Source organism: Vipera berus, assembly GCF_964194415.1.
Source record: "Vipera berus genome assembly, chromosome: Z".
In the NCBI taxonomy this organism is placed as follows: Eukaryota; Metazoa; Chordata; class Lepidosauria; order Squamata; family Viperidae; genus Vipera; species Vipera berus.
Genome location: NC_138205.1, coordinates 114405770 through 114422491, shown reverse-complemented (window position 1 = coordinate 114422491; position 16722 = coordinate 114405770). Strand labels below are relative to the sequence as shown.

General features: G+C 43.1%; 1 protein-coding gene across 1 annotated transcript in view; it reads right to left on the bottom strand.

The window, feature by feature from the left end:
* Positions 1-16722, bottom strand: part of CCDC7 (coiled-coil domain containing 7) — a 317972-nt gene that overhangs the window by 223158 nt on the left and 78092 nt on the right. The window contains 2 exon segments of the mRNA XM_081343017.1: positions 6378-6497; positions 7148-7208. Coding sequence (XP_081199143.1) covers positions 6378-6497; positions 7148-7208 — 181 coding nt within the window.

The window sequence follows — 16722 nt, the reverse complement described above, 5'->3', positions numbered from 1 at the left end:
CACATGTTTATTGGACCCATGCCCTTCCTGGCTGGCTTATGCAGCTAGGGAGAGGACACGAGGCTGGTTCCAGGCAGTTATATCTGCTTCTTTTAGTGAGGGCAATTTCCCCGCCATCTTGAAGGAGGCGGTGCTGAGACCTCTCCTCAAGAAGCCTGCCTTGGACCCAGCTGTGTTAAACAACTTTCGTTCAGTCTCCAACCTTCGCTTTCTTGCGAAGGTTGTTGAGAGTGTGGTGGCGCATCAACTTCCTCTGGTTATGGATGAAGCGGATTATCTCGACCCGTCCCAATCGGGCTTCAGGCCTGGGTACAGCACGGAGACGGCATTGGTCGCGCTGGTGAATGATCTCTGGAGGGCCCGGGACAGAGGACATTCCTCTGTCCTAGTCCTATTAGACCTCTCGGCGGCTTTCGATACCATCGACCATGGTAACCTGCTGCAGCGTCTCAGGGGATTGGGAGTGGGAGGCACAGTTTTTCAGTGGTTCTCCTCCTATCTCCTGGGACGCTCGCAGTCGGTGTTGGCAGGGGGGCAGAGGTCGACCCCAAGGGCTCTCGCTTGTGGAGTTCCTCAGGGATCGGTCCTCTTGCCCCTCCTGTTTAACATCTACATGAAACCGCTGGGTGAGATCATTCGTGGTTTTGGAGTTGGGTATCATCAATATGCTGATGACACCCAACTTTTCATTTCTACCCCAAACCACCCCAGTGATGCCCTCGCTGTGATGTCCCGTTGCCTGGAGGCGGTTCGGGTCTGGATGGGGAGGAACAGACTTCAGCTCAATCCCGACAAGACTGAGTGGCTGTGCATTCCCGCATCCCGGGACATTCAAAATGTTCCATCTCTTTCTATGGGGGGTGAGTTCTTACCCCCCGTGGATAGGGCTTGCAACTTGGGAGTCCTCCTAGACTCACGGCTTAATCTAGAAGATCATATAGTAGCCGTGACTAGGGGGGCTTTCGCCCAGGTTCGCCTGGTGCGTCAGTTGCGGCCCTATCTGGACCGGGATGCCCTGTGCACGGTCACTCATGCACTCGTGACCTCTCGTCTAGACTACTGCAATGCTCTCTACATGGGGCTTCCCTTGAAGACCACTCGGAGGCTCCAACTGGTACAGAATGCGGCCGCGAGAGTTGTCTTGGGAGTTTCCCGGTACTCCCAGTTACACCTTTGCTCCGCGAGCTGCATTGGCTACCAGTTGTCTTCCGGGTGAGGTTCAAGGTTTTGGTGATGGTTTTTAAGTCCTTACATGGCATGGGTCCGGAATACCTCGGGGACCACCTGCTGCCGGCATCGACTCCCCTCCGCCCTGTGCGTTCCCACAGAGAGGGCCTCCTCAGGGTGCCTCCGGTCAGAGAATGTCGGCTGGCGGCCCCCAGGGGGAGGGCCTTCTCTGTGGGCGCCCCGGCTTTATGGAACCAACTGCCGGTGGAGCTCCGGATGGCATCGGATCTCCGCTCCTTCCGGCGTGGGTTAAAGACCCATTTATTCGAACAAGCTAGCCTGGCCTGATGGGGGAATGTCTGGGTTTTTATGGGTTTTTATATTTGACTGTTTTAATTGGGCAATTTATTTAATCTTTTTTTAACTTTTGTATCGCTATTTATATGCCCTGTTCACCGCCCTGAGTCCTTCGGGAGAAGGGCGGTATAAAAATCCAATAAATGAATGAAAAATGAATGAATGAATAAAAATTTGATTTGATAGTGCTTATTGCTTACTGATCAAATTATATCCCAAATTGTTATTACCATGTAATTAGTAAACAGTGTTACATGTGGCAAGGCTGTAACTAACAAGTAATCTAGACTATTCTTTATCTTATTAAAAAGTATTATGTGACCAAGGACGTGATAGACAACAAAGATCAAAAGATGTGAGCCGTGTAGTGATGACTACAGGATATGGAAGATTGAAAGTTAGAATTAAAAGAGAAAGTATTAATTACTACATGAAATGAAATAAATAAAATGGATATATTATGAATTTACTATAATTAAAAGGAAAAAAATGTGATATTATAAAGAGTGGAATCTGTAAACAAGAGGTATAGAAGAAAAAGAAATGAAATGTAAGAGAAACAATTATAGCAAAAGAAAATATATCCTTCAGTTAAAAGTACTTGAATACAAACTAATCTTCCAAAAGAACAAATAGAAAGTGTATACAAAGGAAGAGGACAAGAAAGATGTTTGGAACAGAATGAAAAGAATGTTAGAGACTGTCAAGGAAATAGAGAGACTTTTAGTAGTAGCATTTATCAAAAGGGTGGATGGTGAAATAATGAATGAGATGAATGAATGAATGACCAGTAGGAAAGAAATAAGCTCAGGTGGCTTGATAATATAAGAGAATGAATGAGGATCAAATTTTAAAACAATATGTGAAGAGAGATTGAAGAAGGATTCAAAGGAAGGCAAAGATTAGAAAATTGTGTTCTGGGTCAAAGTAATCAGCTCCTGAGTTTAACAAATAGTAAGCAATATATAGAATGAGATATGGTCACTATGACAGCAATGCTGATTTGTAAAAATGGAAAGATTAAGCCAAATAGTATTGATATAAAGTAGCTTTAGCAATATTTCTTACCCTTATCCTTATTTCATAATTTCTGTTATTTTAGTTTTTTTTTATTCCTTAGTCCTTTTCTGCAGATTCTTATTCCAAAAGGCAATAGCATGATTGATGTATATATTTGCAATTCTGTATTTATGTTAAATTCCTGAAGGGCTAAAAAGTATTGGCCATTTACATTCCTTAAAGTTCTATAGGCTGATCATGGCGATCATTCCCTGCATGTCAGTACAGAATTTTAGATAAATGCTAAGAATCACTGCTACAAATTGATGCTTCAAATGCTTGTAGTTTTTTTTCCAGATTAACAGTAGATCAATCTTGATGAATATATAAATCAACTATTCTATGAAAAATACATGGCAATTTGCTACTTACATTATTACCCCATAAATAAATAATAGTATCTCCTCATATAAAATTCAAAATATTCCTATATATATGACTATTGATTTTTAAGTCAGAATTGGTGCTATAGATACTGTATTTTAAGGGACGCGGTGGGTCAGTGGGTTAGGGTGCTGAGCTTGTCGCTCAGAAGGTCGGCAGTTTGGCGGGTTGAATCCCGAGTGCCGCGTAACAGAGTGAGCGCCTGTTACTCATCCCAGCTTCTGCCAACCTAGCAGTTCGAAAGCACGTAAAAATGCTAGTAGAAAAATAGGGACCGCTACGGTGGGAAGGTAACAGCATTCCGTGCGCCTTTGGTGTCTAGTCATGCCGGCCACGTGACCACGGAGACGTCCTCGGACAAGCGCTGGCTCTTCGGCTTTGAAACGGAGATGAGCACCGGCCCCTAGAGTCGGAAACGACTAGCATGCATATGCGGGGGAACCTTTACCTTTACCTTTTTATACTGTATTATAAAAACTCAAGTACTATTTATCACAAGTATAGCATAAATATTTTTATATTAAACATATATATGCATATTATACTGTATATATATATATATATATATATATATATATATATATATATGTGTGTGTGTGTGTGTGTGTGTGTGTGTGTGTGTGTGTGTGTGTGTGTGTGTGTGTTTTCTGAGGTTTTCGCGGGTGTTTGTATGTGGATCTTTGGTCATTCGGGTTTTTTCCCGCGTAGAATTGAAGGTGTAGGAGCAACGTTTCGACGGAATCCCATCCGTCATCCTCAGGCTGGTGGCTTCAGTTTCCTTCTTCTGGGAGAAGCATGTGGTAGTGGCTGTTTGTTCCTCTTTTTTAAACTGCCAGAGGGGGTGTGTTCTGTGGGTGGAGGTGTGCTCTGATTGGGTGGGGCATTAGGTGTGTTCTGATTGGGTGGGAGTGTGTTTTGAATGGTGGGTGTGTTCTGATTGGGTGGGGGTGTGTTTTGAGTGGGTGGGCTGGTCTCAGCTGCCAGCCTTAGACCTGAGCTGGTGAGTTGTGCTGCTTTTGTTCGGCTTCGTGTTTGTGGTGGTGCCATGTTTTTATAGTGGGTGTCAGTTTGCTTATTGTGTGGTTTGGAGGGGTTTAAAGTGGCTGATGTAGCAGCTGTAGTTAGGTTTCTGTTTTGTGGTTGTGCGTCGTTATCATTGTGGGTTCGGATTTGCTTTTTGAATGGTTGTGTGGTGGTGATGTCATGTGATGTTATCATGAGTTTGGGTCTGGTATCATTCTTGGTGGTTGGGACTCGTCTGTCAATCAAGGCGGGTTTCCAAATGGCTGGTAGGCGAGAGGTATCATCTCGTTTGTTCATGCTGTGGGGGCATTTTTCTATCTCAATGGCTTCTCTGATTATTCTGTTGTTAAAATGTTCGATTTTGGCGATAGTTTTGGTTTTTTTAAAATCAATTTCATGTCCCGTGGCTTCAAAGTGTTGGACCAGGGATGAAGTTTGTTCTCCCTTTCTGAGTGAGTTTTTGTGCTCTTCAATGCGTGCACTTATTCTTCTGTTGGTCTGTCCGATGTATGTGGTGGGGCAGGTGGGGCATGGGATTTCGTATACTCCTTGGTTTTCTAACCCAATTATGTCTTTGGGGTTTCTTAGGATGGTGGATATTTTTCTGTCTGTGTAGAATGCTGTTTTGATGTTGTGTTTTTGGAGGATCTTGCTGATTCTGTCTGTGGTCCCTTTTAAGTATGGGAGGAGGGCTTTGCCATTTTCTTGTTCTCTGTCTTGGGTTTTTGTGGGTGTCTCTCTTCGGATTAAGTTGGTAATCGTGTTTCTTTGGAATCCATTGGCTGTTAGTACATTAGTGAGAGTGTGTAGTTCGGTTTTTAGGTGTTGTTCGTCAGCTAGGTGTTTTGTTCTGGAGATGAGTGTCTTGGCTACGGAGTTGATCTGTGCTGGGTGGTGGTGTGAGAGTGCGTTCAGATAGCGGTTTGTGTGTGTTTTTTTATGGTAGATAGTGTGTCCTAGGGAGCCGTTGGATTTCTTGTAGACTAAGACATCAAGGAAGGGAAGTTGATTGTTAGCTTCTGTTTCCATGTTGAATTGTATTTTGGGGTGTAGGCTATTGAGGTGTGTGAGGAAGTCATCCAGTTTTTCTTTGCCGTGTGGCCAGATTACGAAGGTGTCATCTACGTATCTGAGCCAGAGTTTGGGTTTGTGGTTGGATTTTTCTAGAGCGAGGGTTTCAAAGTGTTCCATGTAGAGGTTTGCGATGACAGGTGAAAGGGGTGATCCCATGGGTGCTCCTTCCATTTGTTTGTATCTTTGTCCATTGTACATGAAGTATGTGTTGGATAGGCAGTAGTTGGTCAGATCTAGGATGTGTTTTGGGGGGTTGCATTTATTTCGGATAGCTGTCAAGGCTTCTTTGATTGGCACTTGGGTGAAGAGGGATACGACATCGAAGCTCACAAGTAGGTCACAGGGCTGTAAGTTTAGTTTACTTATGATCTCTATGAATTGGAATGAGTTTTGTATGTGTGAGGTGATGGAATTTGCATAAGGCTGTAGTTGTTTGGCAAGAAATTTGGCTAGATTTTGTAGAGGTGAGCCTATGGAGCTGACTATGGGTCTGAGTGGGGTTCCTTCTTTGTGTATCTTGGGCAGACCATAGAGCTTAGGACATCTGGATGATTTTTCTCTGGGAATGATTGTTTGCTGGATCTCTTCACTGATGGGGGTGGCTTTTATTTTGGATTTTGTGGTTTTTTCCAGGTAGGTGGTGGGATAGCACATACAAACTCCTCAAGACAGATCCCCTCTAAGACGTTGCTCCTACACCTTCAATTCTACGCGGGGAAAAACCCGAATGACCAAAGATCCATATATATATATATATATATATATATATATATATATATATATATATATATATATATATATATATATATATATATATATATATATATATATATATATATATATATATATATATATATATATATATATATATATATATATATATATATATATATATATATATATATATATATATGAATCAAGCACCAGGATAGAAAAATAAACAAACTGTTTAATATGCAAAAATAAACAGTTTATTTTTCTATCCTGGTGCTCAATTCTTTTCTTTCTAACATGCACACACCCAGGATTCGCATTTTTAGTCTTATTAAGGATATACATGTGCGTGCGCACACACACACACACAGTTTGATTAAACAATGGCAAAATACCAATTACTTTAAATTAACCAAGTTAAAAATATCTAGTTAAAAACCCTAGTATCCCTTCTGCAAATAACAGGGTTTATTTTTCTTAACTATTTCTGATTTCAATTTTTAAGACATCTTAATGAAAACACCTACACAGAATATGATCTTGAAGACACTTATCAAAGAATGCACTATGTTCTGCTCTCATATTTCAACAATACTTACCTTTGCCAGATTCAAGCAAGAGTTTCGCTAAAGTTTCAGCTTCAGGCATTCCCTTTAGTTTAGTCAAATTATCTTTTAACTGAACCATGCTTTTACTGATCAAGTGGTGACTTTCCTCCTCTATAAAATCAAAATACTTTTTAAAGTATTATAACACAAGATATAAAGATCACTAAAACCATGTGGTTTATGCATTAAGAAATATTTAAGCATTGTTATATTTGAGATCCTTTTTAATTCTTGTATTTGTACACACACACACACACACACACACACAGAGAGAGAGAGAGAGAGAGAGAGAGAGAGAGAGAGAGAGAGAGAGAGAGAGAGAGAGAGAGAGAGAGAGAGAGAGAGAGGTTTGTGTGGAATCATGTTACCTGGCAGTCATAGCATAATTGAAAAATTTCAGTTTTAGAGCAGACTTTCAGAACAAGATATACATGGCACAAAAGAATAGCATAATCATTGTATTTCCTATCTTTATGGAATTTACTTTTAGATTAGGGTTGGAGAATTTTTATCCAGTTACAGTCAAAAAAATATTTTATTTAATGGGGCTGAAGATCATATAGATTTATAGTCATTTATAATGCACACTATCAAAATTCACCTTTAGGATTTATCCATAACTAAACTACAGTTTTAATAATGTATTTTGGAATTAATATACTAGGATTGTTTAACATAAGATTTCAAGGAACACTACATAGGATATTATGCATGTTTTATTATTCTTTAGAGTAAAATAACAAAACAAGAACAACAATTACCTTTTTTAAGTCCTACTGAATCTATGTCAAGTCTTGGAATTTCTTTTTGCAATGTTAAAGGCTATTGAAAATAATTAAAAAAAGTTAATGGAACATTCCTACCTGCTTTTTGTTATGTACATTAAATCTACTGGTCTTTTCATCTACTTCAGTCACAATTTAGTGATTTTTTTCCTATCCATTCTTTATGAAATGGAATAAAATATCAATAAAGAGCTTCTGTATATTAATTTAGAGGCAACTGGGTAAAAATATGAAAAAATATGAATACTGTATGAAATTCAAAAACAATTTTTGAATGTACTGTCACATCACAACTTCACACTATCTCTGTGAAGGAGATAGTGTAATCAACTCTGCAGGCATACACCTCACTAGCCCAAGAAGTAGAAATCAAGGAGGTGAGGACAATTAGTGATAAAAGTTAAAAGAAATATTAATTGGGAAAAAAGATGTCAAGGAAGAAGCTTCACCAAAATATCAAAGGATTAAAGAGGGTGGGGGTTTTATTTATTTATTTATTTAACTTATATGCCACCATCTCATCTAGAAGTGACTCTAGGCAGCTTAGAAAAATAAATGCAAGACAAAACTTTTAAATATTAAGTGAATAAATATTAACACTGAAATTGATTTAAAATTGATAGATAGTATGAAAGGGAGCAAGATGCACATGGGAAGTATTGGGGTTTTAGTCCATTAACCATCTCCAGAATGGCAGACCATTTGGCAGAACCAGGTCTTCAGACCCATTTGGAAGGCCAAAAAGGTGGATGTGGATCTCATCTCAGGGGAAAAATTTCCAGAGGAGTGGAACCATAGCAGAAAAGGCTCTTCTGCTGGACACCACCAGCCAGAATTCCTAGACTGTGGAGGGTCTGGAGCATTCCCCTTCTGCCAGTGTGGGTGGGATGAACCAATCCCATCGAGATGAGATGGTTCCTCAGATAACCTGGACTCCTGCCATAAAGGCTTTAAAGATAAGAACCAACACCTAGAATTGAACCTGGAAGCAAACTGGCAACCAGCGCAGCTCATGGAACAGCAGTGTAACATGGACCACCCTAAGAGCCCCCAGAACTGTCTGTGTGGCTTTCTCCTGCACCAGCTGTAGCTTCCAAATATTCTTCAAAGCAACCCCATATAGAGCATGTTGAAATAGTCTAAGACTGAGATGACCAGGGTTTCAGTGACTAAGTGGGGGACTCATGATTCAAGAAAGGACACTACTGGCACACAACACAAAATTGTGCAAAGGCTCTTCTAGCCACAACTCTTTGAGGAGAAATCACAAGTCTAGAAGAACCCCCAAGTTGTAAACTGAAGCTCTCTGGGGCAATGTCACCCCATCCAAAACTAAAGACGTTAAAAGTCTCAGATTCCAAAATATCGCGTACCAAAAGCTGCTGTCTTACCAGGGTTCAGCTGAAGTCTGTTATCCCACAGCCAGATCCCTTCCCCAGCCATGAGAAGGCAGTGACAGCATTACTTAGGTCACGGAGGATGGAGATGTAAAACTAAGTATCAACAGCACACCGATGGTACTTCATTCCATGATGGCAGATGATCTCACCCAGAAGCATCATTTATACGTTAAAAGCGAGTGGAGAGAGTACCAGGATTTGTAGCACGCCATTGGGACTTGCCTTCGATAAAGGAGTAAAATCAGCTAAGACTGCACCACTTAGCCCCAAACCCGAGCTGGCTTGAAAGGATACTACTGTGTCTCCCCAAAAATGAGACCCGGTCTTATATTATTTTTGCCTCCAAAAGAGGCACTAGGTCTTATTTTCAGGGGGTCTTATTTTTTTTCCCTAACACCTGCCTCGCCTCACAGCTGCGGCACCAACATCCCTGTCTACTAGGAGCCTGATGAAGTCACCGCTACGAGAGAGCTGCCCCATGGGCCCCACATCCGCTTACCACAGGACCAATGCAGCCAGGCCTCCCACACCCCAACACATTGCACTGCTGCCCCACTTCTATAGCCGCTTGCGGCAAGACATGTGGCATGTCATGCCGCTGCTGCTGCTGCCACAAGCAACAGCTGAATTGCCCCAGAACGGCTTCACTTGTGCCCGATGTGTGCTATTTTACTCTAAGTGCCTAGACCAGAGACTCAGCAGGCTTAAAGGAAACTGTCTTGCAGCTCCGAGGGGGAAGCAGTAGTGACGGCAGAGCACTCCACTCATCACCTGGCCTGCCCTGTTGAGGCCATCCTCACCTGGAGCCTCTCTCTCCTTACCAGCCCAAGGCTCCAGTCTTGTCACTTAAGTTTAAATAGAGTGCAGCGGGAGCCAGCGGAGCCATCCCAGGGAAACTGTTGTTGCTAATGCTGCTGCTGCTGCTGGGCTGAGCCCCACCCACTGCTGCCTCCCAAGCCAGCCAACACGCATGAAAATCCTGGGCAGCAGACGAAGGTGGAGCTTGGGAGGCAGCAGTGGGGCGGGGTCCAGGCCAGCAGCTAGAGCAAAATTCTCCCCTGTGATGAAATGCTCCACCGCCGCTGTTTCCCAAGCCAGCCAACAAGCATGAAAATGCTGGGCAGCAGGTAAAGATGGAGTTTGGGAGGCAGCAACGAGGTGCAGCACAGGCCAGCCCAGAAGCAGCAGCAGCAGCAACAGCAGAATCCCTCCCTGCGACGGAGTGCTGAACTGCTGCCTGGGACGGAGATCTGACAGAGACTGGAAGCTCTATCACCTTATGAATGGGGCACTTTGAAATGGAGATATTAGCTCTGTCTCCATGCATCCCATTCACAAGGAGATGGAGCTTCAATAATCTGGTAGGATATTCCTTAATTTTTTAAAAATAAAACTTTATAAAGTGCACTTTGTATTTCTTGAAAAGACACAAAAATTGTTATTTAAAAGTTTCTGCCTCTTCAGTCAAAAAGGATATTTCTAATCACTCTTCTAAAGAAGAGTTAGTCTTGCAAGCGAAATCACAAGATGTTTGTACAATTGAGATTCCTAACATTCAATCCAATTTTTTTTTAAAAAAAAACTATATTTTCCAATACAATTTAATCTGTGGCTTCTTTTTTCTTAAATTTTACAAGGATAAGAAAACTAAGACAAACTAAGACAAAAAGTAAAAAAGTGAAAGAAAAAAGCAAACAAACTAAAGAAAAAACATAAAACACGACTCCTTCCTCCCTATGACAAGTATAAATTTGGCTATCTCCACAATTTCTCTAGTACTTCAGTTAAAAAAAACATTTTTCCCATGTACCATGTTTTCCCCAAAATAAGACTGGGTCTTATATATTTTTTTTGGACCAAAAGATTCATTAGAACTTATTTTCAGGAGATGGCTTACATACAGCAGGTAGCGAGCACATGGGAGTGGGACAGGACAATATTGAGTACAAACAGTAGGGTGTGGCCTGCTCAAGGGGTAGACATAGAGCTTCAAAGTGCAGTGGCGACTGGGCATTGGCATAGACCAACTACCAGCATAAGAGTTCAGGTGAGGGTCACACGTGCCCTTCCCAGGCCAGGCCAGGCCCTACAGCCCTGTGGCGGCCATGCTGGGCAGTGTCAGGAAAGGCACTGAGGAGGGGTCAGCCTGGCCGATGCTCCTCCTGGAAGAACAGGGGGCCTTTACCCCAGGGATGCTGGGTGGTTGCCTTCCTGGCCACCCTGCCCAAGAGGTGAGCAGGGAGGCGATAGCCCAGGGCAAAAGCGCCGGCACAGCTCCAGAGAATGTGGAGCATGCAGAAGTGAGCAGGTGTCCTGCCTGCAGCACCCATGCTGGCTGCCCCTTCCCTGCCGCATTTCTGTAGATGCAGACCTTCCAACTTCACGAGATTTTTTTCTGCAAGTTGGAAGGTGTTATTAAACTTTTAGTCCCACAAACTTTTGTTTCCCTGCATGTGGCAATGGAAAAATATGATAAACGTGATGGAGAAATGTGATGGAGCTGGAAATCAGGTTAGCAAAGAAATGCTTGGGGGTAATGAGGGCATCTGGGCAGTGGCATGGCAAGCTCTCCAGGTCTGCAGTGGCTGAGAAATGTGATAGAGCTAGAAAGCAGTTGGCAAAGCAAACCACCCCCAAGGGCTCCAGGCGCTGAAACGGGCCAGTATCTCTCCAGCAGCTGGCCAAGCCTGCCAGATGGAGGGTTGGCATCTACTGAACCACAGTGGCATTTCAGCTCTGGCGAGGTAGGGGCATCTGGCATGGGCAGGGGCTCCACCTGCCGCTTTGGTGGCTGTGTGGGCAGAACTGTGAAGCGGGCCACGTGGGCGAAACCACCAGTCAAGGGATGATGCACAGCTCCACACCTCCACAGCTGCTGCCATTGAAATGGCAAATGGGCACCAGGCACTGCAAGGTGGTATCATAGGTTCAAAGTGACAGTTGGAGGAGGAAGGAGGTGACCGCCACCACAGGCAGGTGATCTGCGGGGTGGGGCAGGGATGGTGGGGACCAAAGAAAGCCCTTCCAGTGCTGTATGCAGCTAATGCACAGCAGTGGGAGAGGCCTTTCGCCATCACTACCCCCTGGCTCAAAAACAGCGGAGGGGGAACCAGATAAGGGGACTGAGCCTCCCCCACACATTCTCCATAGCACTGCAGTCTGGCTCAGAGGGCAGTGAAACAGAAGAGGCAGGTGGGTGGGCGGGGTTTTAACTAGGGCTTATTTGTGGGTTAGGGCTTATATTAGGCCCATACCTGGCACTTTAAAGTCCATTTTCAGATCCACATTTTTTTCCACATCCCTTTCATCATTGTTAAACTCCAAATCCTTTTTAAATCAGTCTCAATCTGATTTATCCAATAAAATATGTTGTTTTTCTATATTCTCCACTATAGTATCACCCAATCTTGTAAATAATTAAGACTTGTTCCCAGTCTTAATTTCTTCTGTATTCAAATAGTGTTTCTCCATTATTAATTGGTCTATTCTCCTTTAAAAGTAATCCTTCCTTTTCTCTAGGTTCCCTATAGCCAGCCTTCAAGTCTGCTCTTATCATCTATTTATTTTCCAATCAATAAAACTTTCTCATAGGACTTCTTACAATTAATTTCAAAGATTTTCTTGCACCCTACAAGAAATACTGTTTGAAATACATCTAGCCTCTTAATTTTCCAAAATCTATTTTTTGTCCCCTATTTTCTGTTTTTCAAAAAGATAAAGCTTCTCTTGTTAATCTTTAAATTTATTCAGAACTTATTTTATATATGTTAAGAGGTAAGTCTCCCAATGCAATATAACCTGACTTCTGGAAAGTTCTTAACTCCAAAGAAATAAGTAATAAGCAACTTATTTATAAATTATAATTAATAAAAGGGGAAGGAAGCAAACTCAGTGTTTCTTTGAAAATTCCGAGCATACCACATAGGTAAAATGAATGTTCCCCAGCCCCTGAAACTCTCAAATTTTCTGTGGAACTCTATTTTGTGATTTCTTCACAGAGAATCTGTATGGAACAAAACATGGCAACTCTTGTCTTCTCCTTAATCCACAGAGGAATTCTAGAGTCTCAAATTTTCATCAACTCTGTAAGTCATGCTCATTCCACTATACTGCCCTAGAAGCCAGGCTGGTTTTTTCTAAAGTAGAACCCAGTTTCCAGCTGATGGATAAACTACAATCAATGTCTAATGTCATGGTGACCAACCATAACAAATTATGTTCTTGAATGGCTATTATTTATAGAGATACTGGAACATTCGATAAGAACATTACCACATTGGACTGCAACATGAAATTATTATAAATTGATATGAAAACAATGCAGATATAACTTAGCAAGTTTCAAAGAGAGTTGGAGAATTTGAAAATGTGATTGCTTCTTCCCTAGGCTAAAGGCTGCTGAAAATACAATCCAAAAGCAAGTATATATAGTGCTCAATGGCAACTGAGACTGAAATTGCTATTGCCAAGTGATGCAATATAAAAAATGATGTCATGTGATAACATCACCAGCACAATTTCCAACAAACCTGATTGCCATAATCACAAGAAACATGGGTTATTAAGCAGAAAGTAGTGTGATTCCCAGGTAAGGAGCACAGGAGTATCATGAGGGGTGTTATGGGAGGAGGGAGGCTCTGTTAAGATATGTCAGCCCTGCAAGATAGCCCACATAAGGAATGCAAACTATGAATACTACCATCACCTTAACTGTAAAATTACAGCAACATATTTTCCAAGATAACGGGTGTCAACTGCAAACAGGATGTCAACTTTAAAAATGAACATGGCTGTAGCCATCTTCTTTCTTTCTTTTTCTTTCTTTCTTTCTTTCTTTCTTTCTTTCTTTCTTTCTTTCTTTCTTTCTTTCTTTCTTTCTTTCTTTCTTTATTGGATTTGGATTTGGATACCGCCCTTTCCTGAAGGACTCAGGGCGGTTTACAGGGAATTAAAACAAGAAATACAAAATTTAAAAACAATTAAAAAGATTATAACAGTCCCTGAAAGAGTAAAAAACCCCAATTAAAATTAAAATTAAAATTCTCAGCCTGGGCCAGAGAGCTCAAAGAGCCAGGTCTTCAGGTCCCGGCGGAATGAACGGAGGTCGAGGGCAGTCCTCAGCTCCACGGGCAGCTGGTTCCAGAGGGCAGGCGCACCCACTGAGAAGGCCCTCCCCCTGGGCGTTACCCGCCGGCAATCTTTTACCGGCGGTACCCTGAGAAGACCCTCCCTGTGGGAGCGCACTGGACGAAGGGAACTTGATGCTGGCAGCAGGTGTTCCCTCAGATATCCCGGATCCAAGCCATTTAGGCCTTTATAGGTCATTACTAGCACCTATTCATTTTTGGTTCACACAAAGGAGGGAGGAGGGGCCAAAATTGGGGCCAAAATTCCTTGGTCCTTATCCTATCCCTAAAATAATTAACCCTGTCACAGTGGAATTGAAACTACCAGTTGTTGGGGAAAGTTCACCCTATTTCACTGCAGTCTATGGAAATAGGTGTCAGAATCCTATTTGAGACCTGTCCCAAAGAAGCCGCCAGGTCCAATAGTGGTGGAGGGAGGGACACACTCTGAAATAAAATGTATTCTCAATTCTAGGTTGTACAATGGAAAGTTACAATACCTTGTTCAGTGGAAAGATTACCCCCTTTCAGAAACCACATGGGTGAAATGTACAAACATGAAAGCGGATAGATTGATAAAGACGTTTTACAATAAATACCCTCACAAGCCTCGAGGGAATGCTTAACCTGAGTTTTCTTAGCCCTGCAGGAGACTCTTTCTTTCTGATGGGGAACCGAATGTCAATTTTAAAAATGAGCATGGTTGTAGCCATCTTCCTTATTCATTTTCAGTTGACACATAGAAAGGAAGGAGGGAGGATTGCCAGGTGCTTCGCTAGTCTAAATAAGCTTTTATGCCATGGGAACCAAGGTCAACAGCTGCTCCCGAGACTTCAGGCTAGGCGTTTCATGAAAAGCACATCAAGATGTATTGGGGAACAGTTGCTTGCATAGATTTAGGGGTGGGATTTCTTAACTTTGTATTGGGGAAATGTTACATATGTCTTCAGACTTAGTTTCACTTTTGATGTGCCGATAGTTTGTAACTAATAAAACATACTCTTTGAGGAATTTCCAAGCCTCAGAGTCCTGCTTTATTTGTCTCTGTCGGAACCATGACACAGGAAATCAGTGGCATGACCACAACATTTGTTCCTATGGAAATTTTTTAAAAAGGACAAATCATTGTAAAATATTAAAGATTTGTCTAAAGAGAAAGCAGAGTTTAAGAAAGAAATATTTGTGATGCACTAACAATAAAGATGCACTTGCATTGAAAGGACAGTTAGACATGTGATAAATAAATAAAATAAATAAAATTGCACAATGTGACAAAGGCATGAGAGAAGAGAATGCCTACTGATTGGTGTAATAAACGTTCTAAAGCAGGGCTTTTCAACTTTTTCACCCATTGTACCACTTTTAGGATAAGGCAATATGAGAGTACCACCAGTCACCCAGCAAGGTGTCAAAAACTTGACCAAAAAAAAAGGAAAAAAATGATAAAGTACAAGTAGTCCTCGACTTACAACAATTCACTTAGTGACTGTTTGAAGTTACAATGGCACTGAAAAATGAATTATGACCATTTTTCACACTTATGACTGTTGCAGCATCCCCAGGGTCATGTGATTTACATTCGGATGCTTGGCAACTGATTCATACATTCAGTGTCCCAGGGTCATGTGATCAATGGCCAGGTCATCACTCAGATTGTGGGTGCCTGTGGGAGGGATCCGTGGGTCTCTGGTGGAGGGGAGTGGGACTGGGATGGGTGCCTTCCCTTTCTCCCATTGTCCCTTCCTTCCTTCTCTTTCCTTTCCTTCTTTCCCTCTTTGTCCCTTCCTTCCTTCCCTCCCTCCATCCTGTGCTACGCCGTCCAGATCCCAGCCTGGTTTTGGCAGGTAGCGGCGCATTCTCATCCACACAGATGGATACCCATTTCTGGCCGCATTGCTACTGTTCTTAAGTTACATTTGCACCCGCTTTTCTCCCTCCTCCAAAGGAAACAAACCCGCATCGCCACCAAGTCACCCTTCCTTCGGGCGAAGTAATCTCTGGACCCAATTTTGAGACTGTTAGCCTAAAGCAGAGAGTCGGAGAGCTGCATCACTCATACCGTTTGGATTCTACTTTTACGCCCTGGGAGCAGCTTGCCTTTCAAACCTCCGATATATAACAGAAAGGGAACCTGCTGCAAAGGCGCGTCTCACAGAGTCTTTCCCAAGCGACGCCTGCACTCCACTGCTGCAGAAAAAGAAGCACTGCGTTTCCCACCACTGCAGGCAGCCCGGGTCCTGTGAGAGGCCAAGTGGGAACGAAGCAGCCCTAGGGTCTGTGCTGCGGAAAAGCCGCAAGCGCCGGTGTCACCTGGGCTCCTGCCCAGCAAACTTGCTTGCGGAAAAGAGGCTGCTTGCTAAGTGAGCTGGGCAGCAGGCCAGGATCAGCGTTTCTAAGCGTGACTCAGCTGATCCCAGGCTCCTGCCCGGCTCGCTTGCGGAAAAGAGGCTGCTTGCTAAGTGAGCCCAGGATCAGCCGAGTCGCGCTTAGAAATTGCGCTCAGAAACGCTGATCCTGGGCTGCTGCCCAGCTCACTTAGCAAGCAGCCTCTTTTCCGCAAGCAAGTTAGCCGGGCAGGAGCCTGGATCATTGTTTCTGAGTGCACTTTCTAAGCGTGACTCAGCTGATCCCAGGCTTCCGCCCAGCTCGCTTGCGGAAAAGAGGCTGCTTGCTAAGTGAGCCCAGGATCAGCTGAGTTGCGCTCAGAAGTCACGCTCAGAAACGCTGATCCCAGGCTCCTGCCCAGTTCACTTAGCAAGCAGCCTCTTTTCCGCAAGCGAGCCAGGCAGGAGCTCGGATCAGCATTTCTGAGCGTGATTTCTGAGTGCGATTCAGCTGATCCCAGGCTTCCACCCGGCTCACTTGCTTGCGGAAAAGAGGCTGGAATCAGCTGAGTCACACTCAGAAATCACGCTCAGAAACACTGATCCGGGCTCCTGCCTGGCTCACTTGCTTGCAGAAAATAAGCTGCTTGCTAAGTGAGCTGGGCAGGAGACTGGGATCAGCTGAGTAGCGCTTAGAAATC